We start from the raw sequence: 24,306 nt of genomic DNA, 5'->3' as shown, positions 1-24,306 counted from the left end.
GCCACTCAGGCATGTTTGCAGTTTGTCGGAGCATTCACCGTTAAAGTACTTGTAGAACAGGCTACAGGGATGCTACATTTCGTCGATGGGACAGTGGCTGAAGCTTAGATGACAGTTTAATTTGATATGGAAATTAGTAAAAACATAAAAATAATAATCATACCTCAACATCTCTCGGTAAAACCATTGGCTTTTCAACCTGAAATGAAAAAAAATAAAAAAGTAAAAATATCTCATCTGAAATCTATTCCGTCCTTACTTTTTTTTTTTTTTTTTTTTTTTTTTACACAGTGATTACCACTTATCAAGGCTCGGAAGCCACTCAGGGATAAGGGTTATTGCAAGTACATTATGTTAGTGTGGAGATTTGATGAAGTGTTTAATTAAGGGGGGCAGTTCATTAGGAATTTGTTAACATTGGACTTTAAGACATCCAAGTTGTAGTCTGGAGGAAAGCAGGCAGACGGAACAGAGTTCCACAGGCGTGCAGTTCTAAGAAAGAAGCTTTGTTCATGGAATCCGCGTTTTGATTTAGGCACAGATATAGAGTGGGGGAAATTTTTGACAGTGGATTCAGCTAGACGGGTGTTTTTCGTGAAAGATTGGCGAGGGGGGACCAGAGATTGGAGTTCAGACGAGCACCTGCCATGGAAAAAATTATTATATCTTGGTTTCTACGTAGTGAATGGGCCATGCTCTGCTGCTGCATATGCCATGCAAAAGTGACAGAGCATGTCATGTCCTTTGCGGAAAACTCAAAATCCTCCTGATTGTACCTATTTACTATGCCTCCCCACGGGACAGAGTTAGACACCAGGGTCATTTTTTAACGTGGAAAAAAGGTACAAAAAAAAAAAAAAAAATTGTCTCAGTCGTGAAGGATTGATCCTCCACCGAAAGAGAACAAGAAATGGAAGTGCAGCATCTGAAGAACAGATACTACACTTTGAGGTATTTATTTGCTCCCCCACTGAGAAAATTAGGCACAAGGCCGATTTTTTATGTGAGGAGTGAAGGGGAAATGGCGACCAACTCCCTGGGGAGTAGGGGAGCTGGATAGTGGCAATCGGTATGAAGGGTTGCCCCTACATTGACCAAGGTCTTATCTGTGGGGTCGCCTCCACATATGGTCTTTGCTTGCATTATCTGTCGGAACAGATACTACACTTTGATCTTGGCCAAAAGGCCAAGTATGAGAAGCATCTCCTCTGGTTTGGTTATAAATAAAAAAAGTAAAAATATCTCATCTGAAATCTATTCCATCCTAACGGTTTCTACATAGTGAAGGGGCCATGCTCTGCTGCATATGCTATGCAAAAGTGACAGAGTATGTCACGTCCTTTGCGGAAAGCTCAAAATCCTCCTTATGATTGTAGCACAATATGAGAAGCATCTCTTCCGGTTTGGTTAATGCCTCCGTTTAGCCTCGAAAGATAAAGGATACCCCCTACAAAAGTTGCTGCCTGTATAATTGTGAGACAAAGGTTGCGCAATCCCAACCTCTCCTGAATCAGCACTGCTTGAGTCCAGTGACAAAGAAAAGTCCAGGATGACTGGAAACAATGCCGAGATAAGCGGAGAGCACATACAAGACCTGGAAGCCCCAAATTGTCACCCATTTTGTACTGACCAGGTTTTTTAATAGAATATATTTGTTGTTTTCAAGTCGGATTCTATTTAACCCATAGTTGGGACCCTAACAGGTACTACCACTCCAGGTCAGAGTGGACCTGGGAGCAATGGCAATTAAGGGGTGGCTCCACACTCCCCAAAGCCCGCAAGCTGGGGCCTCACCATCGGATATAGTTTAAGGTCATATCCAAGACTCTGGACAACTGGAAACAATGCCGAGATAAGCGGAGAGCACATACAAGACCTGGAAGCTCCAAATGGTCACCCATTTAGTACTGACCAAGTACAATGTTGCTTAACTTTGGTGATCCAGCAAGAACCGACTTTCCTTCATTTCGTATCTCTCAAACAAGTAATGTTATTTATAAATTTCAATGTCGGTGTGGTGCCGTCTATATAGGCAAGATGACCCAGCGTCTTCAGGTTAGAATCGCCCAACATGTTCCCCGTTTCATCCGAGATCATCAACCTACTACCAGAAAATCTCAACTGATAGAATCGTCCATCGGCCAACACTTGGTCGATAAAAAGGAGTGTGGTCTTGTTTTCTCTCCGGAGTGTTTTTCTGTTTTGTACCGAGGACGCACAAAGTTCCAACTGTCTGTCCTCGAAGCACTTGCCATCATTGCTACCCCCCCCTACTTTGTGCAAGCAGAGAAACCTCCGGCTTCAATTAGAATTATTTGGGTAGTCAGGTTTTTTTTTTTTCTCTTAACCCCTTCTCTGTGTGAATGTAATTATGCCGTACATCTTATTATATTAAAACTGACTTAACGATTCCTTTTTTTCTTTTTCTCCTATCTTTATTAACTACTTGTAGGGTATCATCATTTCGTGCCATCTCTTTGTGAGGACAGCTGTTAATAGGGCATGCTTGTGCCAGGCATCTTCAAATACAAAGGGTGCCTGGGACGAGCACAACCTATTCCCGATTGTCTTTACAAAGATGAGAATAGATGATGATAATACCCTGGAGGTGGCAGACTCTGTCACATAGAAGATATTTGAACTTGATGATCTTCACGTGGGAAAATGCTGATTCACATAAATAAGTGAAGCCAAATAATGCAGTCAAAAAGGTAGCACATTTACTGATGCTGGAGTCCTCTATGAGTAAGTTCCAAAATTGTCCAGGAGCTCTGCATCAGTTGAATGTCGGCTTATAGTCAGAATCCTATCCCTCACTCCAGAAGAGTTCAGGTTACAATTTTCGATACGAGTGAAACAACCTCAGCATTTTTTTAGAAAGGGCAGCACACGAATGCAGCGATTAGCTCGAGTAACGCAAAGTCTTTAAAGCATTTGTTGCAATCTGTTTGCTTTTATCTAGCCTGCACTCTCAAGCTGTGCACATGACTGCTCTTGTGTCTCCAGCTCTGCTCCTAGATTCTGAAAGTTTGCCAGCACTAACTTTTCTTTTAAACTACCATTTCAGCCCGCCGTTGTCTGGGTGTTTGGCGGTGTATATTGAGCAAACAAAAAAAAAAAGTGGTAGTAGGAAGGCAGGCTCGAACCTGTACCGCAAAGGAGGAAAAGAATGGGGGGAAAAAAACGTGACGTCTTTGCTGTTACGACCACTGCCAAATCGGAAGTGGCGTAGGTTTAAATTAAGGCTAGGCAATCAAAAAGAGGGGATGACTTTCGAAAATATCGGCGAAAAAAGCAACCCCTCCCTGTAGAAAAGTGCCCAGTTGAAGGTGAAGAAATTAATGTTTTTAGCCAACCTTTCTGTATTTGTCGTCTGAAGGGTCGAGCTTCAAACGATACTGATCTTGTGAAAATCAGTCGCTTCTGTCGAAAGTTTTAAGCAGACATGCAAACATACATAGATTTATATATTTGTAGATCAAATTTTCGACCTAAACCGATTAAAAAGCTTGCCCTATCTCTGAACACCTTTTATGTAAAAATTTCAAATGTTTAGACCAGAAATTGTCTGAGTAATTTGGTAGAGACCGCAGCAGTCAATTCTTTTTTTTTTTTTATTTTGACTCCTATTATGACCCCTTAACATTTATTGTTTTGGGCTCAAATCAAGTTATTAAGTTAGATCCATGTCCAAGGAACCTATATCTAAAATTTCAAGTGTGTAGACCCAAAATCGGCGGAGGAGTTTGGTAGAGTTCTCAAAAGGTCAAATCGTTGAACTTTGACCCCTTAACAGCCAAATTTCTGTCCGAAAACGGATTACAAAGATTTTCCCAAATTTCAGTACCCTGTATATCAAATTTCACGTGTGTAGACTGAAAATTGACAGAGTTATTGCATTGGAAAATGTGTACACACACACACTTTTATATACACAATAGATAAATACCACGCAATCTAGCCACAAAGTCTCTGCGATTGGTCAGTCGATCGTGATCGATGTAATGGGAACCTCTGCTCTAGACATTGTTTCTCTCAGAAAGCCGATCTTAGGATTCTGAAGCACTTATTTTCCAAACAAAAAGGATGTAATATCGCTACACGAGAGAGAGAGTCAGAAAAAAAAATGTGTATATGTGTAGCAGAAGTAGCAATAACTAAAATGAGGGGAAAAAGAGCTTACCTCGGGTACGTCTGTTGTGTCACCGGTTGGGGAGAAAAGAGAATTCCAAGATGGCGTCCGGGGGTTTTTATTAGCGTTTACCCCATGCAACTCTCGGAAAATCACGTTTCTTTCTCATGTGATTATGCAAATAGATAATTCCCGGCCACTATAAAAGCAGGAGGCTAGAGACGAGTCAGCAGTGTCCTGCAAATTGTGTGTGTGGGTGTTTCTGGCGATTGGAGTGTATCTTCTTTTACCACGGTTATCACGGACAGGAATTCCCTCTCTTCTGGAGGTGGGCGATATTGACTATTTTGAAGTTGTACTGTTGCTGACAGAACATTTATTTTTTTTGCCTACTACATTTTTGTTTCAAGCTATTTCGGCCCGAATATGGTGAAGGTGCGGATAAGCAGTGATATTATCAAGCCGTTCTCTGGCGAGGGAGACGTTGTAGCGTGGCTGAAAAAAGTGAGACTTGTCGCACAACTTCAGCAGGTGGATGACGTAGCGAGTCTGCTACCTTTATACCTGGAAGGCGATGCGCTGGCCCTCTACATGGAAATGGAGGAGGACGATCAAAAGAAAATAGACCAGATTGAGGCTCGATTAAAGGAGGCATTTACTGATGACGCGTTTGCAGCATATAGAAAAATAACTATGGTTAGATGGGCTGGTGAACGTGTGGATGTGTACGCCAACAAAATCAGGCAGTTGGTTGGATTGGCCGGATTCACAGGAGAAAGCTTAGAGAGACTCACAAAATTAATTTTTGTCACTGGATTCCCTGACACCATCTCAATTGCTCTTCAACAGGTGCCGAACATCAAAGCCCTGACCATGGGGGAGCTAACCATTGGCGAACAAAATTAGGATGTGGTTGCGGCCACACGCTCACCCAACAACAGGGCCCAGAATAATCCTGTTAACGTGACCTGTTTCAAATGCAATGTTAAAGGCCACCTTGCAAGGGACTGTCGAAAACGTGGAACACGGTGTTACCGTTGCGGTGAGAGTGGACACTGGGCTCGGAACTGCTCGGGAAACGAGCAAGGGGAGGACGCATAAGCGCCAGTCTCCTTCCCAACCAAGATGTGAACACGACGCTCCCGGTGATAAGCATCCATGTTGACGGAACGCGATGTTTGGCGCTTATTGATACAGGATGCTCCAGGACAATTTTACATGCAGACCGGTGCCGGTCTTGGAGAAAAACAAATGTAAATGTCAACACAATTGGTGGAATGTCCCATGCGTGCTGCGGTGTTGGAACAGTCTCTGTATCCACTGATGAAGGTGTGTCTGCCAGAGTCGATGTGTTGGTGGTGCATGGCAAGCCACTGGGATTTGACTTGCTTCTAGGGATCGACGCCATAAAAGCTCTAGGAGGTGTCGTTGTCAAGCCTACAGGATCAGTGCGGCTGGGCGCCAGGAAAAGTATTAAATGCGCAGCCATTTCTATCGATGAACCAGATTTCACTGTTACCTTTGACCATCAAAACCGAACGTGGACCGCATCGTGGAAATGGTCTGTGGACCACCCCCCCTGAAAGGCTGCATAATCGAGTGTCAGAGTACCCAGTGCCAGCAGAAATTCGTAAAGAATACACGCAGGAGCTCCACACCTGGATAGATAATGGTTGGCTCGTGCCATACCCAGAGGATAAATTGGGACCCCCCAAAGGTCTAATTCCCCTGATGGCTGTGATACAGCAGAACAAAGCCAAAGTGCGCCCGGTGATGGACTACCGGGAGCTAAATCATTACGTAGACGCATTTACGGCCAACGCAGATGTTTGTGCGGCTAAGCTGCGTGAGTGGAGACAAAAAGGTGCTAACGTATCTCTACTGGACCTCAGAAGAGCATACCTACAAGTCCGGGTCCATGAGACACTGTGGCCATACCAGACTGTGGAAATCGATGGGAAAAAATACTGTCTGACCCGTCTGGGGTTTGGTTTGAATGTGGCTCCCTTGATAATGAGAGCAATTGTCAGCGAAGTACTATCTCAGGAAGAAGTTATAAGCCGCGCAGCATCTGCTTACATTGATGACATTTTTGTCAATGAAGACGTGGTGCCTGCGACCCGTGTGAGAGAACACCTCGCGCAGTTCGGGTTGGAGTACAAGAACCCGGAGCAGTTGAAGGACGGTGCACGGGTGCTGGGATTGGCAGTCAGGATGGAATGCAATGAACTGCGGTGGAAGCGAGGAAATGCAATTCCAGAGGCTCCCAGTATTGTTACGCGACGAACAATCTTTTCCCTGTATGGTCGACTTGTCGGGCACTTTCCGGTGTGTGGTTGGCTTCGTGTGGCTTGCGGAAACTCAGAAGGAGAGTAAGTTCGGTAACGAAGGGCTGGGATGATGAAGCAAGGGACGCCGTACTACATCGTATGATGTTCGAAACCTTAAAATCTGCGCAGCAGAACGATCCGGCACAGGGAAATTGGTGTGTGGACGGCAAAGAGCTGAATGTATGGGTTGATGCTAGCTTCCTAGCAATTGGGGCAGCCTTGGAGATGTGTGAAACTGTGTTGGAAGATGCATGTTGGCTGCGACCTGAAGATGACTCTCAACATATCAACTTGGCTGAACTGGATGCCGTATTGAAAGGCATCAATTTGGCTCTCCAGTGGCAGAGCAAGGTGCTACACATAAAGACAGATTCTGTTTGCGTATACCATTGGGTCTCGGACACGCTAACTGGAAAGGCGCGAGTACGCACCAAAGCAGCAAGCGAGATGCTTATTAGGAGGCGATTAAGCACTCTTAAGGAGCTCGTGAAAGAGTACGGGCTGACAGTGGATGTGACGCTGGTTCCATCAGCACGAAACATTGCTGACCGACTGACACGAGTGCCACAGCGGTGGTTTGAGGCAATGAAAAAGAAAAACGGTCTTGACCCAGTGATAGGCGCGGTCCACACAGACGAGCTCGATGAGAGTCAAATCATGGCTATTCACAAAGATAGTGGACATCCGGGGGTGCGACGCACTACCTACTTTGTCAGGAGAAGATGTCCAACCACAACAAAAGCAACTGTCAGAACGGTCATACAGAAATGCGAGGAATGTCAGTCGATTGACCCAGCGCCAGTCAGGTGGGAAAAGGGAAAGCTGGAAGTTAACGAGAATTGGCAGAGAATTGGAATGGATATCACGCATTATGGCACCTTCCATTTTTTAACTTTAACAGACTGTGGTCCATCGCGTTTCTCCATTTGGAGGAAATTGGCAAGGCAGGACTCGGCAAGCGTGATTCATCAGTTGGAGGCAGTGTTCCTCGAGCGTGGCGCGCCGCATGAACTCCTTTTAGACAATGACACAGCTTTCTGCAGCAATATGTTCCAAGCATTTGCATGTAAATGGGGAGTTCACTTGCGATTCCGTTGTGCATACGCTCCAGCCGGGAATGGCATAGCGGAGCGATGTCACTGTACAGTGAAACGAATAGCGGCTAGAATGTGTTGTCCCATACAGGAGGCTGTCTACTGGTATAATATCACACCAAGAGACGACACATCTCCCTCCACTGCGCCTGCCAACAGGATTTATCAATACGAAGTTCGAGTAAAGGAGACCAATCTCGCAACTGCGTCCCCAGGTCCCAAGAACAGCTTTTACCAGGTTGGAGATCGCGTATGGGTCAGAAGACCGCAAAATCGATGTACCACGAGGTTCGGCAAGGGTGAGGTGACCAAGGTGATCAACCCTCAGTCGATTTTGGTGGACGGTATGCCTCATCACGTGAAGGATTTGTGCCCTCGCCATTATGTTGTTACATCGGAGGAAGAGGGAGACTCAGACAGTATGATGTCTTCTGAAAAGACAGAGAGTATGATGCAGGACGACGGAGAGGATTTTGAGCCATATAATGTACATACTGAAGAAGCAGAGGAAGGACCACCCGTCTTGCCTTTACGAAGGAGTACCCGTCAGAGACGAATACTGCCCCCCTGCCCTGATTGTGAAACACCGCCTATGGAGCAGACTGGTGGCAATAATGGCGATGAGGAGGATGGCAGGGAGGAAGTGCTGCCTCCGGTTCTTCGGAGAAGTACCAGACAGAGACGACTGCCCCCTGCCCCATTTGTGATCATGAGATCAGGGGGGAGTGTAGCAGAAGTAGCAATAACTAAAATGAGGGGAAAAAGAGCTTACCTCGGGTACGTCTGTTGTGTCACCGGTTGGGGGGAAAAGAGAATTCCAAGATGGCGTCCGGGGGTTTTTATTAGCGTTTACCCCATGCAACTCTCGGAAAATCACGTTTCTTTCTCATGTGATTATGCAAATGGATAATTCCCGGCCACTATAAAAGCAGGAGGCTAGAGACGAGTCGGTAGTGTCCTGCAAACTGTGTGTGTGGGTGTTTCTGGCGATTGGAGTGTGTCTTCTTTTACCACGGTTATCACGGACAGGAATTCCCTCTCTTCTGGAGGTGGGCGATATTGACTATTTTGAAGTTGTACTGTTGCTGACAGAACATTTATTTTTTTTGCCTACTACATTTTTGTTTCAATATATATATATATATGTTTTTTTACATGTGACGGCACGGTCCTTAAATTCGTCCACGCAATTCTGAATACCACGCCACAAACAAATACTGTTTAATCGACAGACACGTTCCCAAGCAGAACCGAACAATCTCGCTGAATCAACATGTCACGAAAATCCAATGACACAAGACATGTTACTAAAGAAGTGTATTTCAAAACCCATCAATCACTTATCGGCTTGTTTTTTTTCATAGCCGTTGGGCGAAACTAAATCGTCACTTTGGGGTAAGATAAGTGTAGTTCATTAGTGGACTTTATTTGTAATTGAAGGGTCCCGGGTTCGCTTTTCACCGCAGGTAGGCCCGACTCATACGCTTATGAAACTAGACGATCATACGCACACGGAATTCTTTTATGACACGCATAATTCCCTTTTATAACGTCAATTTGGTGCCCCTCTATGATAAACCTAGTGAGAACTTCGATGATAACTCTATGTAACACTAAGACCAAACTGCTTTTCTTTAACAATTACAAGAAGCCTCTCCAACCACCGATATCCATGACAAATAACAACCGACTTAAAAATTCTTTCTCCAAACTCCTTAGCCTAACATTCATGGGCAATATGAACTAGAACAAGTACATTGAGGACATTGCAAAGGCTGCTGCAAAGAAGGTGGGTTCCCTCTATCGAACTAGAAGACTACTCACACTTAAGAGTATTTTGTACCTCTACAAGGCCACCATTCACCCATGCATGGAGTATTGTTGCCACATCTGGGCTGGTGCATCTACCACTAGTCTCTCCCTCTTGGATAGGCTCCACTTAGTCAACTAAGCTCCAATCCCTGTCCCATCACTGCAATATTACATCCCTGTGTCTGTTTTACAAATATTTTAATTGAATGTGCGCTGATGAACTCTTGCACCTGTGTCCCCTCGACGTACATATCTCCGACAAACCCGCTTAGCAACAAAATCTCACCCCTTCACTGTTGAGGTCTCTGAATGCCAGAGAGTCTACTGCTCTAATAGTTTCTTTCCTCAAACAGCTAGACTTTGGAATTCCCTTCCTGCTACCGGCTTCCTTGGCTGTATTGATATGCAGAAGTTTAAATGTAACGTAAACCAACATCTTGTTAATCTTTCTTAGTCATAGTCTCAATTATTATTAGCCCAAGTGTTTGAGGTGAACATGAACAGCAACAAAAAAAAAAAAACCATCAAGGAAAATCTGGATCTTTCTTTTGGGTCAGAAGGATTGGACTATACAGTGTGAAACGATAAAATTTTCGCCCTAGAAAAGACAACATGATTCCATTTCCATTTGATGAAAACTGGTTTTCTTTTTTGTTGCAGACCATCTACTAGTTGGCCAGTTGTGTACAAATCCCAAGAACGATAGGAGCCTTCTATCATGTTTGAAAGTGACAATGTTTAACGAGTGAGATCGGAGATGCGCCGCTGTACAACTCCTGCTCTCTATCGATCCAAGTTATGACAACAGGACCATTGCTAGCACCCTTAAAATGCATCGCTGAATTGCCATGAATAACAGGGGTGTGCCCAGGGTGATGAAGACAAAGTTTCTCAGCCACAGTTTTTTTTTTTTTTTTTTTTTACATGGGGATCACCACTTATCAAGGCCTGTAAGCCACTCGGGGATAAGGTTATTTTAATCAATGGAATAATATCGTAGTAATAATTGGTATTGGAGATTTGATAAAGCGTCTTACTTAAGGGGGCGATTAATCAAGAATTTGTTTATGTTGGACTTGAAGACGTCCAAGTTGTAGTCAGGTGGGAAACAGGCAAACGGAAGAGAATTCCACAGGCGTGCACTTCTCAGAAAAAAGCTATGTTCATGGAATCTACGTTTCGATTTAGGCACAGATAAAGAGTGGGGGAAATTACTGACAGTGGTTTTAGCTAGACGGGTGTTTATCATGAAGGATTGGCGAGGGGGGACCAGAGATTGGAGCTCGGACGAGCACTTGCCATGGAAATAACGATAAAACAAAGACAGGCTCGCAACGTCTCTTCTGTGGGAGAGAGGTTGCAGGGAAGAGAAGAGAGCATCCCCACTAAGCCACAAAGTCTATTTTGTACTTTTTCAAGGCAGGATAGGCTGTTTTTTGAAGCTCCAGCCCAGATGTGGCAGCAGTACTCCATCTTTGGACGTACTTGGCGTTTATACAGATAGAGAATTGCATCAGTAGTGAGATATCTTCTGGAGCGGTAGAAAGATTCTATCATTTTCCCAGCGGCCCGGGCAACAGACTTTATATACGTGTTCCATTTCAGATCAGGAGTAAAGGTCAAACTCAGGAGCTTGTCAAAACATGAAGCATCCCCAAGACGAGAGCCATCCATTCAATTGATGCTAGATGAGGAACAGAGCGTTGATGATGTAAAGTTAGGAGTTTAGTTTTAAATGTTATGGTCTTTGGTGTGGTTTCAAGTGAGGGCCACATCATGCCACCTCACATCTTTGAAGTCGATTTTAAAGTCAACACCAAATACAGCACCTGGAATCCCCAAATGATCCTCCATTTTAATAATGACCAGGTTCAATGTTGCTTAACTTTTGTGATCTGCAAGGGCATAATAGATTCACTGATTGATATAATTAGTGATTAATTTTGTGCTACGAAACAGATACTGCCAAGAATTGTAAAAGTCAACTAAATTAAAGGAATAAATTATAAGATGGTCAACATCATGAATTTTGGAATATTCAAGGAGTGAGATCGGAGATGTGCCTCTGTACAACTGATGCTCTCTATCAATCCATGTTTCTTCTGTTATTCAGGTATCCAATAAACCCTCGGTCATAGATAAGTACAGTTTACTTTTTAGCGTGTCACAAGGACCAAATAATCGATCCATGTTATGACAACAGGACCATTGCCAGCACCCTCAAAATGTATCCCTGGATTGCCACGAATAACAGAGACGTGCCCAGAGTGATGAAAAAGTTTCCGGCTACGGTTATGGTCTTTGGTGTAGTTTCAAGTGAGGGCTACATCATGCCACCTCACATCTTTGAAGTCGATTTTAAAGTCAACACCAAAGTGTACCTGGATATGCTAAAGAGTGTGGTGATCCCTCGGGGCAGACTTGAGTATGGCAACAGGACTCAATGCCAGCCCACAAGTTCAAAGAGACCCAGGCTTGGCTTCAGAAGGAGTGCTGAATTTGTACCCTTCTCTCACTGGCGTCCCACCTCCCCCGACCTAAACCCGCTGGACTACTTTGTTTGGTCATACGTCAAGAACATCACCAACATGACCTCCCACAGTAAGCCTGATCGACAAATATTCGCCGAGCTCCTGTCGGCACTTGTGGAAAAGGCATGCTACCAATTCCAGACCCGTATCGAGGCAGTGGTTGAGGCTGAAGGCGGTTACATTGAATAGATGTCAGCTCTACAACATAATCAAGTTACCTGAATTGATTTTTTTTCAAAAAAAGTTTTAAAACTAAACTGTAGTGTTGTTTTCTTTAGGGCAACACTTATCGTTCGACCCTGTAAGGATGCCTCCAGAGCATTAACAGTAGTACCACTACGAATAATAAACGTAGAAAACGTTATTGCTCGTTCTACCCTGTATTATGACTTACCTTCTGTCCAGAAACTGGAATGACATCTCGAAAGCCATCCTGAAAGAAAGAAAATTATTTTTTAACAAATTCAATGGACGGACAGAATACAAGAAGTATCTGTGGACATATCGCTTGAAGTTCAAATCATGTGAATTGATCAAGTGGTTTTATTTTTAAATAAGAAAAGCAAATTTTATGAGTATCCAAGAAGTGACTGTCTCTTCCAACATTTTGAGAAAAAAAAAATAAAGAAATGGCAAAGAACAGCAGAAGATAACTCAACAACAGTTCAAACTTACTACATTTATGTTGTAATGCCTACGAGTTCCCACTAATCTTTAAAAAAAATGTTTTCTTTGTAAAAAAGAAAACTGCTTGATCAATTTACATGACTTTTGGAATATATTTTCGTTTTGTCACAGGTACATACCTCATACAGATTTTTTTTATTTTTTTTATTTGTTTTTTAATATAGAAAGACTTCTGGAGAAGAACCATACTTTTATATTTAACCGGCTTTGCAAACTCAATTTTTCTCTTGAGAACAATTTAACTCAAGCTCAATGGGTAACCCACTGGGTCACATTTTTTTTCTAGTAGTATCTGTTGTCTTCCTATTCTATCTATTATATAAAGCGGACCTGTATGTATGTATGTTTGTATGTCTGCTAAAAACGTTTCTCATACCCATTATACACGCACTAATTGAGTATTGTTAGAAAGAGCAATCTCTCAGACAAAGACTAAAAAATTAGAAAAACTGGACGGAAAGAATTCTCAACGTGATTTCAGAATCAGCGCTCTGGAGGCTTGTTATTGCCATTAGCTAGGAGGCTCGAGCATGCCTACAGGTGGATAATTTTTTTTTTTTTTTGCATTTAAACAAGGTTGTTTTGTAATTTGTACTAGTCACTGAGAATTTTTTTTTTTTTTTTACCGGCAGCTAATTATATTACAACAAAAAACAATTTCTATGAGTCGTTCTGTTTATTATAATTGATTATTTTTGAAAAAAATTTACAGTTACTGAAGTGGTTGGCCATACTTATAGGTAAATGTGCACTGAACAGATACCATAATACTTATTATAGTTAAATTCAAAATTTTGATATATTTACCTTTTTTCTTTTTTTTTTTACATCGTTCGTTTCTGTATTACGTTTAAGTTATTTTAAACCCCACTCTTCCCATGTTAAATAATAATTTCGAAATAACGATAATATTTCAGTCTGCAGGTCATGCGCGCATGAGCAACCGGGTGTCGTAAACCAGAAAGTGGGTTACATACATCGTTACAAGGTCATTTGAGTTTTATAATTATATAGATATTTTTTACTAGAATATCTTGTCCTTTTCTTTTCCCGTTTTAACAACTAGTCCTTTACTTTTCCATGTTTAAGCTTAACCATATTACTTTTCATGCTCGCATTTTTCTATTGTAATATTATATGGACGTAGGAAAAATGTACTTATTACTGATTTAAAAGACAATGGGTGTCAAGTTATGGTTTCTGGTATTGCTACTCTAAGGTTTCTTCCATAACACCAACTAATTCAAGAACTCTCATACATTCTTTCAATGTGACCACACCAACAAAGTCTCCTGGTCTGCACATATCCTTATACTTTCGGCCGATGTAGCCTCCAACCTTCTTCATGTGTAGCTGGTCAAACTTGGGAATCTGCACGGAATTTCCAACGGAACGCTTTATTTAATACACGGTGGTAGTATGCTCATCTGGAACATTATTCTCACAACATTTCGGCTGATGCAGCCTCCAACCTTCTTCAAGTGTAGCTAGTCAAACTTGGGAATCTGCACAGAATTTTGAACGGAACCCTTTATTTAAAATCCCGGAGGTGGCATCTTCTCGTTCTGTCAGCCATGACCAAGTAGAGGCTCTAAATGATTTACAATTGTCTTCTTAGTATCGCCCGCACTGAAGATTGAACCTTCAACTTATGTCGCTTAAAACTTAATTTTACTTCCTACTTTATTCATCATGCCATGGGTCTTCGCACAAGGCTATGACTGACAGAATGAAAACATGCTACCCCCCCATGGATTTAATAAAGGGATGTACCTAATATTTAAAATTTAGCAGAAAGATTCCCGAGTTTGACAAAATACACCTGAGGAAGGTCAGAAGTTTCGTCGGCTGGTTTCCTCCCCCTCCGCAAAGAATTCACAACACTTGTCTAACTACAACCACTACAATCACTGTCAACAATTTCCCCTACTCTCTATCTGTGCCTAAAACTAAACGCAAATTCCATGAACAAAGTTTCTTTCCTAGGAAACTGTGGAACTCAATAACATGGTGCTGCTTTCTTGCTGACTAGAACATGGTTCATTTATTGAGATTGTCGGCTGACTTCCTCATCTTGGTTGTTATAGTCACAACGTTTCGGCCGTTTTGCCCTCCGGCCTTCATCAGGTGTTTTGTATCGAACTGGGGAACCGTTTGTTAGGAGTGATGAAGGCCGGAGGGCAAAACGGCCGAAACGTTGTGACAATAACAACCAAGATGAGGAAGTCAGTCCGATAATCTCAACAAATGAAAACACCTCATCTCAAAAATACAGACAATTACTAGAACATGGTTGTTTTCAAGTCCAATGTACCACAACCGATAATTACATTGTTGACTTACGGACCACCTGACCATCATTAGCCCTTATCCTCGAGTGGCCTTTAAGACTTGATAAGTAGTAACTCTTGTAAAAAAAAAAAAAATATTTGCATTGTATATACATTCTATTATTCTGATATCATTTCTGTCCATGCAACGCATGTCCTCAACCAAGTTGTTCTTACCTGTTTGAAAGCTTTGTCTTGGGTGAAGTGACTTGAAAACATAAGCAGGGAATTCGACACGCCACACTCCCCATCCACAAGGTTCTTCGTTGCCATTTTCAAAAAAACCTAAAATAACAAAATAGAAAAAAATAAACTTGCATATATAGTTTATCGACTAGCATTTCAGCCCGGCGTTGCCCGGGTGTTTTGAGGTGTATGTGAGCAAAAAAAAAAAAAAAAAAAAATTTTTTTTAACTTTGACTCCTATTATGACCCCTTAACATTTATAGTTTTGGGCTCAAATCAAGTTATTAAGTTAGATCCATGTCCAAGAAACCTATATCTAAAATTTCCATTGTTTGTACCCAAAATTGGCGGAGGAGTTTGATAGAGTTCTCAAAAGGTCAAATCATTGAACTTTGACCCCTTAACAGCCAAATTTCTGGCCAAAAACAGATTACAAAGATTTTCCCAAATCTCAGTACCCTGTATATCAAATATAGAGTCTGTAGACTAAAAATTGACAGAGATATCGCATAGAGAAATGTACACAGACACTTTCAGATATATTAGCAGTTCCGCCTGGCTTCGCTTGGGCCATATGTACTGTTCATAAGGTTATGTGCATATGTATATTTTATTACGTTTTCACCCCAAACAAGGCAAATTGCCACTTTGGTGTAGGGGGCTACTATCAGGGGCAACAACTACTGAGGTACTATGTAGGGATTTGGGCAGCAAGATGTCAGTTCACGTTACACTTGAACTTCTGTACGTCAGTACTGTTGGGGAAGCAGGGACCTGGAATGGAATTCCAAAGTCTAGCGGTTCTAGGGAAGAAACTATTGGAGTAGAAAGATCTTTTACATCTAGGGATCTCTACAGTGTGGGGGTGGGATTTAGCTGCCTGTCGGGTTTGTTGAGGGTGCTCACATCGTGGGGGTACAAGTGATTGCAGTTCGTCAGAGCATTCACCATTAAAATACTTGTAGAACAGGCAGAGGGATGATATTAAAAATTGTGAATATGTAAAGTAATGCCTTTCTCTATAATAGTCTTCCTTAACTACCATAGAGAAAAGACAGACATTTTCACTTGTATAGATAGTCAGATAGATAGATAGTCAGATCGGTTGGATGCAATATATCGTAAAAAGTATTTAAAAAAAAAAAAAAAAAAAAAAAAAAAAAAGGCTTATGCGCCACCACCGAGAATCGAAACTAAAACGTTCAATCACGATATTTTTTGCCACTGCCGCCAATGTCTGGGCTATGAAAACATGTTTACTGCAAAGCTAAAAATTAAAACATGAACCAATATCAACTATGTCATACATCCGTAATGCCAGCGTTTGACAATTTCACGATCCACATAAGAAAATTTTATTTTCTTTTTAAATAAATAGAAAAGGGTTTTTTTTTAATATGAATATCAATACACACAAAAGAAAAACGAATTTATAGGAGTATAGATAGAGTCTAGTGCGCCATTAGTTAACAGATAAAGGGAGGCAACTCCTCACACAGTCCAAGGGAGACGATCGTTAATAGCTAGTGCAGATGGGTTCGTTGGTTGCTTTTATTTTACGGCATATCAACCCTTTTCAGGTTATTTAATGCCAAATCCAAAGATTTTGAAGAAAAATGTTTTAATAGAATATATTTGTTGTTTTCAAGTCGGTTTCTATTTAACCCATAGTTGGGACCCTAAAAAGTACTACCACTCCGGGTCAGAGTGGACCTGGGAGCAATGGCAAAGGGTGGCTCCACACTCCCCAAACAAGGACAAGCATTGAGTGCATAACGACATCAGCGGCATAGGGACCCAGAAATGCACATGGGACATTTTTAGTCAGTCAGTTCAGTTCAGTTAGCCGAGAGAAACCGAGCAGCGTCGAGTAGGTTGGTTGGTTGTTTTACGGCATATCAACCCTTTTCGGGTTATTTAATGCCAAATAAAAAGATTTTGAAGAAAATTTTTTTTAATAGAATATATTTGTTGTTTTCACATCGGTTTCTATTTAACCCATAGTTGGAACCCTAACAGGTACTACCACTCCGGGTCAGAGTGGACTTGGGAGCAATGGTAATCAAAGGGTGGCTCCACACTCCCCAAAACCCACAAGCTGGGGCCTCACCACTGGATATAGTTTGAGGTCATATCCAGGACCCCCATTGAGGGACTTTTACCCTCTGCAGGGGGTCAGTCGGCGTATTCTAATGCCCCACCGACAGGGCCGCGTCGAGTAGGAGAATGAGAAAGCAAAGACACAAAGAGAAACATCTGGGTCAGCAATAAGCAACTACTCCATCAGTGGTATTTGGTCTGAATAAAAAGAAGCATCAAACCAAAACAGCGCATTTGTCATGTAGTTCCACATGCTTGCAACTCCTGCAGGACTGGGATGAATGGTGGATGAACAGAGGATGAAGATGGAAGCTGCAGAAAATAACGCAAATACATAGAACACAACTAGAAAGGTCCAAGCACACTCGATCGTGCACGCCATTCGTATTTAATAACAGGTTTTCTAGTGTCACTAACGTAGGAACCCATATCCTTCCTTTATTCCTAAAATATATAGAAACGCACATAGAACATTTTTTTTTAGTCAGTCAGTTCAGTTTGAGTTAGAATTCAGTACAAGTCCGACAGACACAGTTATCAAAGGATGAAGACTTCTCGTTGGAGCGGCGAGATGTTGCGATGTATGGCAGATGAACTGATAGAGAAATTCCAACCCTCCTTCTATGGATAGGAAGAGGACAGGGACGTGACATTCGATCGTGTAACGAATAAAGTTCCAATTGTCCAGAGAAATTTTTTTCTTTTTTTAATTTTTTTTTTTTTTATTCAATTTTCACCCCAAACAAGGCACAGTGCCACTTTGAAGCAGGGGGCTACTATTAGGGACTTAATTAGCGGGGTCATTATGAAGGGAGATGAGTAGAAAGATGTTTGTTCACATTACACTTGAACTTCTGCATATCAGTGCAGTTGGGAAAGCAGAATCCCGGAAGGGAGTTCCAAAGACCCGCAGTTCTGGGAAAGAAACTATTGGAGTAAAAGGCTTTCTTGCACCTAGGGATCTCTACTGTAAAGGGATGAGACTTAGTAGCTTGTCGGGTTTGTTGGGGGTAGTTACGTCGGGGAGGTATAAGTGTTTGCAGTTCGTCAGAGCATTCACCATTAAAGTATTTGTAGAACAGGCAGAGGGATGCAACATCTCGTCGATGGGACAGAGGCTGAAGCCTAGATGACAGTTCGGGACCTATCAGGTTGACGACTCTTTTGAACCCTGTCCAGGAGTGAGAGACAAGAAGCAGATGCACCAGCCCAGATGTGACAACAGTACTCTATACATAGGCGAATGGTTGCCTTATAGAGGTATAAGATACTGTCAGGCGTAAGTAGTTTTCTAGCACGGTAGAGGGAGCCAACCTTCCTTGCAGCAGCCTTGGCAATGCTCTCAATGTATCTATTCCAGTTCATATTCCCTGTAAACGTTAGGCCGAGGAGTTTAAAATTAGTACTTTCAGGCAATGTGTTCTTGGCCATTGCTATTGGTGGTAGAGAAGGTTTCTTGTAGTTATTGAAGGAAACAAGCTTAGTCTTAGCAGCATTGAATGTGACCAACCATTTTTGTCCCCATTCCACTACGGATTGGAGGTCATCCTCTAGAGTTTCTGCCATTTCCTTGGATATGTGTTTATTTGTTTTCCCCTCATATCTGTTATAGAGAGTGGTGTCATCGGCAAATATACCCATCTCCGAAACAATTTTATCAGGGAGGTCATTTATGAATATCAGGAATAATAGAGGTCCAAGGATAGACCCCTGAGGTACTCCCGCATTTATGTCATATTGTTTGGATGTACGACCGTCGAGGACAACTTTGATTTTTCTATTACTTAAGAAGGATTTAATTACATTATGAATTCTTCCAGTGATTCCATATGATCTAATTTTCCTTAGAAGACCATCGTGCCATACCCTGTCAAAAGCCTTAGATATTTCAAGGGCCACCGCTCTATCCTCCCCTGTTTTATCCAATGAACGGTATATACGTTCAGAAACTAGTTAAGATATCTGCTGTTGAACGGGCTTGCCTGAATCCATATTGTTTGTCAGTCAGGAGTTTAGCAGCTGTTAGGTGCTGGACTAGGGCTTGATTAACTAAGGACTCAAATATTTTGGCGAAAAGTGGGAGGAGGCTAATGGGGCGATAATTTAGTGGGTCAGTTCTTTCACCAGAATTCTTGAAGACTGGTACCACAGAGGCGGTTTTCCAGCAGTCGGGAAAACAAGATTCGTTAAGGCATTTATTGTAAAGTTTGGACAGAACTGGAGCAACCTCGGCAGAGCATTTTTTTTAATAGCACAGCCGGGATGAGATCTGGTCCACATGCTTTTGAGGTGTCTAGGTTTTTTATAATAGCATGTACCTGAGAAGGGGTGATTTTCAAATCGTCTAGTGTGGTGTCTGTTCGCAGAGGAAAATCAGGGAATGAGTGGTGTACAGAGTTCAGTGTAGAGTTTGAGGCAAACCAACTGGCAAGCAGATTAGCCTTGTCAGTTGCCGTGCAAGCAACCTCATGATTGTTTGATAGTGGGGGAATAGTTGACTGTCCATTATTTACTACGCTGTTGTAGATTTTCCAAAAATCCCGGGTTCCTAATTTCTGTGCTTCGATGCACTTTCTGGTGGTTTCAGAGTAATCTGTCTTAGCTGTCTATCACTCTCTTACAATTATTTCTAGCTTCTATAAACTTCTGTTTATTTGAGCTGGACTTATGTCGGTTGAATCTGCGGAACGCATGCTGCCTTTGACAAATGGCAGCTGCATAAGCAGAAGTAAACCATTGGGGAGAGTGGGGCTTGCTATAGAATTTCCGTGCGGGAACATGTGCTTCAATAGCAGTTTTGAACCATTCAGTGGTCTCATTTGCACACTGTTCCGCTGGAAGAGTAAAGATATTTTGCCATGGGGCATCTCTGATGAGCTCCCTGATGGCTTCCCAATCAGCCTTTTTGTAATACCTCGTTGTTTTGAGTAGTGGGTCTTCAGTTTTAGGGCGAGAATTTAGGCTGATTTCTACCATTATCACAGCGTGATCAGCATTCCCGAGTGGGCTGTGGGCATTTGTTGTAAATGAAACTTTTGCATTTTTATTGTTGCCCTCTGCAAGATCTTTCAAACTGCACTGGGCAGTAGACGGCAGATAATGCAGTGTTTAAAAAAAAATGGGTGATTTCAGTGATCTCAATGACAATAAATAAATTGCAAGTGTAAAACATTTGTTGATCATTCTATCCCGGGTAACATTGGGTCTCCCTGCTTGTCCAATACATTCATTCAATCCTAGAAAATGCCAGGTCTTCTTGAAGTTAAAAAAGTTTGTCTCTGCTTTATCGTTATTTTCATGGAAAGTGTTCGACTGACCTTCAATCTATGCCCCCCCCCAAACTTTCACAAAAAACACCATCTAGCTGAAAACACGATCAATAATTCCCCCCACCCACTCTTCATCTTTGTCTAGACCTAAACGTAGATTCCATGAACAAAGCTTTCTTAGAACTGCACACCTGTGGAACTGTCTTCCGTTTTCCTGCTTTCCAGCTGACTACAATATGGTTGTATTCAAGTCCATCGTAAACAAGTTTTTGATGAGCCGTTCCACTTAAGTTAACAAATTTATTGTCCAACTGACGACTACACTCTTAACCCTTATCCTCGAGTGGTCTCTGGGACTTGATAAGTGGTTATGTCTATGTAAAAAAAAAAAAAAAAAAAAGATCCTGTCGCAAAATTACTTCTACACGAAACCTGTTGACCTCAAAACAAGTTATCATGACCTTGGTCCTATCTCTAATCTGCACAAATAGATTCATGATCACAAAAAAAAAAAAAAAAAAAAAACGAGGCCATAGGTGTATCAGAATTTTTGTAGGAATTTTTGACACCCCTAACACGAAATTGCAAATAAAATATAAAAAAACTTGTAATTTCTCTTTTAAAAGTGGGTTGTTTATTTTCTTTATGGATTATACTTCCAAAATAAACTATTAAAGTTGTATAAAAAGTAATAGAAATATTTTTAAATAAACATTGAAATTTTTTTTTTTTTTTTTAAAGGTTCTTGAACCAATTAATATTTTGGTAAATTTTTACGATGTGCCCCAGCATAGTATAACCTCCCCATGTTAAGGAATGAAAAGCCCCAACCTCGAAAGCCATTCTTAACATGGGGTGGTTAGGGGTGTTTATACTACACTGGAGCAGGTCGTAAAAAAATTTAAAAATAAATACCGAAATTAATATTAATTTCCTGTTTGTTAAACTGATTTATCTCCCTTGTTTCACGAATTATCTCCCTTATTTGATCTGTCGCCTTTTTTTGTTTGTTTCGTACGAGCATTTACTGCTTTAAAATATTGATAAGTTATCAATATTTAAAAATTTTCGTCAGTGCGCGATTCTGATGGAAGTCCATGCGTCCGATGACCTTTATTGCTACTACTGATCCTCCGCTAGTAGACATAATTATGAGTACAGCTCGCATAAGGAGGATTTTTATATCGAACAATGGATGAACGGATATAGATCACATTTTTGTTTATTTTCATGCATATAAACAGTTTTTCTATTTATGTAGGTGACCAAACACCACATTAAAAAGTCACCAACCAAAAGCAAAGGTTTCTATAGCCCGGGGAGGGAGGGAGGGTGAGAGAGAGGAGCATGTGATGAAGTTAAAAAGAAAAAAAAGAAAAGAAAAAAAAGAAACTGGTTAGAACATGATTTTTTTTTTTTTTTTTTAAATTTTTTTTTCACCCCAAACAAGGCACATTGCCACTTTGGTGTAGGGGGTAGCCTAGGGGGCAACAACTACTGGGGTACTATGTAGGGATTTGGGCAGCAAGATGTCGGTTCACGTTACACTTGAACTTCTGCACATCAGTACAGTTGGGGAAGCAGGAACCTGGAATGGAATTCCAAAGTCTAGCGGTTCTGGGGAAGAAACTACTGGAGTAGAAAGATCTTTTACATCTAAGGATCTCTACAGTGTGGGGTGGGATTTAGCAGCCTGTCGGGTTTGTCGAGGATGCTCACGTCGGGGGGGGGGGCACAAGTGCTTGCAGTTCGTCAGAGCATTCACCATTAAAATACTTGTAGAACAGGCAGAGGGCTGCAACGTTTCGTCGATGGGACAGAGGCTGAAGCTCAGATGGCAGTTCAGGACCTATCAGATTGGCGACTCTTTTGAACCTTGTCAATATATTGACCCAGATATGACAGCAATACTCGATACATGGGCGAATGGTGGCCTTATAGAGGTACAGGATACTTTTGGGTGTTAGTAGTTTTCTAGCACGGTAGAGAGCGCCCACCCTCATCGCAGCGGCCCTGGCAATGCCCTCAATGTAATTGTTTCAACTCATGTTTCCTGTGAACGTTAGGCCAAGGAGTTTGAAAGATGTACTCTCAGATAAAGAGTCGTTGGACATTGCTATAGGTGGTAGAGAAGGTTTCTTGTAATTATTTAATGAAACTAGTTTAGTCTTGGCAGCATTGGACGTGACCATCCATTTTTGTCCCCATTCCACTATAGATTGGAGGTCATCCTCTAGTGTTTCTGCCATTTCTTTAGATATGTGTTCATTCGTTTTCCTGTCGTGCCTGCTATAGAGTGTGGTGTCATCAGCATATATACCCATCTCAGAGGCAATTTTGTTGGGGAGGTCATTTATGAATATCAGGAACAGTAGAGGTCCAAGGATGGACCCCTGGGGCACTCCCGCATTTGTATATTATTTAGATGTTCGACCGTCGAGGACAACCTGGTAGGATTATTTGCTATAAGAATATGCAAAAAAGCATTTTTACTGGAAATCTTTTTATCAAGCTTAAAACAGTAGATTATGTACTCTGTTGGTCATCTGTACAATTAAATTTTCTGACCGTAAGGGCCGCACCAATTCGTAAACACGGGAATGCGTAGGTTGAAGAGAATCCCTATTTTTGATAATGACCAGGCTCAATGCTGTTTAACTTCGATGATCGAGCAGGAACTGGTGCGTTAATGTGTACAGTAATACAAACCCCAGCTTGCTAAATAACGTCACTATTTCAGAGCAGTAACACAAATGCATAAGTACGATTATTTCAAAGCTTTAAAATTATTTGGTGCTTACGTAGGTGTATCAGAATTTTGTAAGAATTTTTGACACCCCTAACACGAAACTGCGAATAAAATATAAAAAACACTCGTAATTTCTCTGTTAAAAGTGGGTTGTTTATTTTCTTTATGGATTATACTTCCAAAATAAACTATTAAAGTTGTATAAAAAGTAATAGAAATATTATTTTTTATTTAAAAATAACACTAATGAAATTAATTGAATTTTACGAGTTACATATTTTTCAATTTTTAAACTTTAAAAATCTATCATAAAGGACAGAGATCCGACAACGTCACAACTATCGCTTGAAAACTCTCTTCGAATAATACACCAAGGGAAATAACTGTGTAATTAATTCATGAGTTACCTCCCTTGAATATATTCAGACTGGCTTATCACGAGAGCTGTGACAACAGCATATTATTTTCATTATTTTAACTCTCGGGTTTTTTGACACCCTTAACACGAAACTGCAAATAAAATATAAAAAAAACTCGTAATTTCTCTGTTAAAAATGGGTTGTTTATTTTCTTTATGGATTATACTTCCAAAATAAACTATTAAAGTTGTATAAAAAGTAATAGAAATATTTTTTAAAAAATAGTAATGAAATTAGTTGAATGTTACGAGTTCAGTATTTTTCAATTTTTAAACTTTAAAAATCTATCAAAATTTTTCTATTGATTCTATTTTTACGATATTTTCAGGATCAATGTGAAATTTTATGTTCTTTCCAATAAACCGAATATAATATTTTAGACAAACGTTTTTTTTTTTTAAATCATGCCCCCCCCCCTATTTTCAAATGTCTATTAAAAAGTAAATAATTAATTTACCAAAGTTTTATATATCACAAATTGAAGATAAAATATCAATAAATAATATATTCAAATTTTTTTTTTTTTTTTTTTACAAAGGCATCACCACATTATCAAGGCCCAGAGGCCACTCAAGGATAAGGGTTAAAGAGTGTACAGTAGAAGTTGGTCAATATAGTAATCATTAGTAATGAAAATTTGGTAAATTTAATAACTTATATGGAACGG

At 41.0% G+C, this 24,306-nt stretch overlaps 1 protein-coding gene across 2 annotated transcripts in view; it reads right to left on the bottom strand.

Annotated features, from left to right (window-relative positions):
* Positions 1-24,306, bottom strand: part of LOC145270540 (peroxisomal targeting signal 1 receptor-like) — an 82,577-nt gene that overhangs the window by 56,653 nt on the left and 1,618 nt on the right. Inside the window, exons 2-4 of one of the 2 annotated variants that reach the window (XM_080126186.1) lie at positions 15,094-15,201; positions 12,294-12,332; positions 164-199 (exon numbers count right to left, since the gene is read on the bottom strand). In XM_080126186.1, the coding sequence (XP_079982312.1) occupies positions 164-199; positions 12,294-12,332; positions 15,094-15,189 (171 nt within the window). In that variant the 5' untranslated portion in view covers positions 15,190-15,201. The remainder of the gene's footprint in view (positions 1-163; positions 200-12,293; positions 12,333-15,093; positions 15,202-24,306) is intronic. The other variant, XM_080126183.1, reaches the window with a different exon arrangement.

Source organism: Euprymna scolopes, chromosome 46 (assembly GCF_053919585.1).
Source record: "Euprymna scolopes isolate OS-2025 chromosome 46, ASM5391958v1, whole genome shotgun sequence".
NCBI lineage: Eukaryota > Metazoa > Mollusca > Cephalopoda > Sepiida > Sepiolidae > Euprymna > Euprymna scolopes.
Note: the sequence above shows the minus strand (reverse complement) of the source record. Positions and strands in the feature narration are given on the sequence as shown.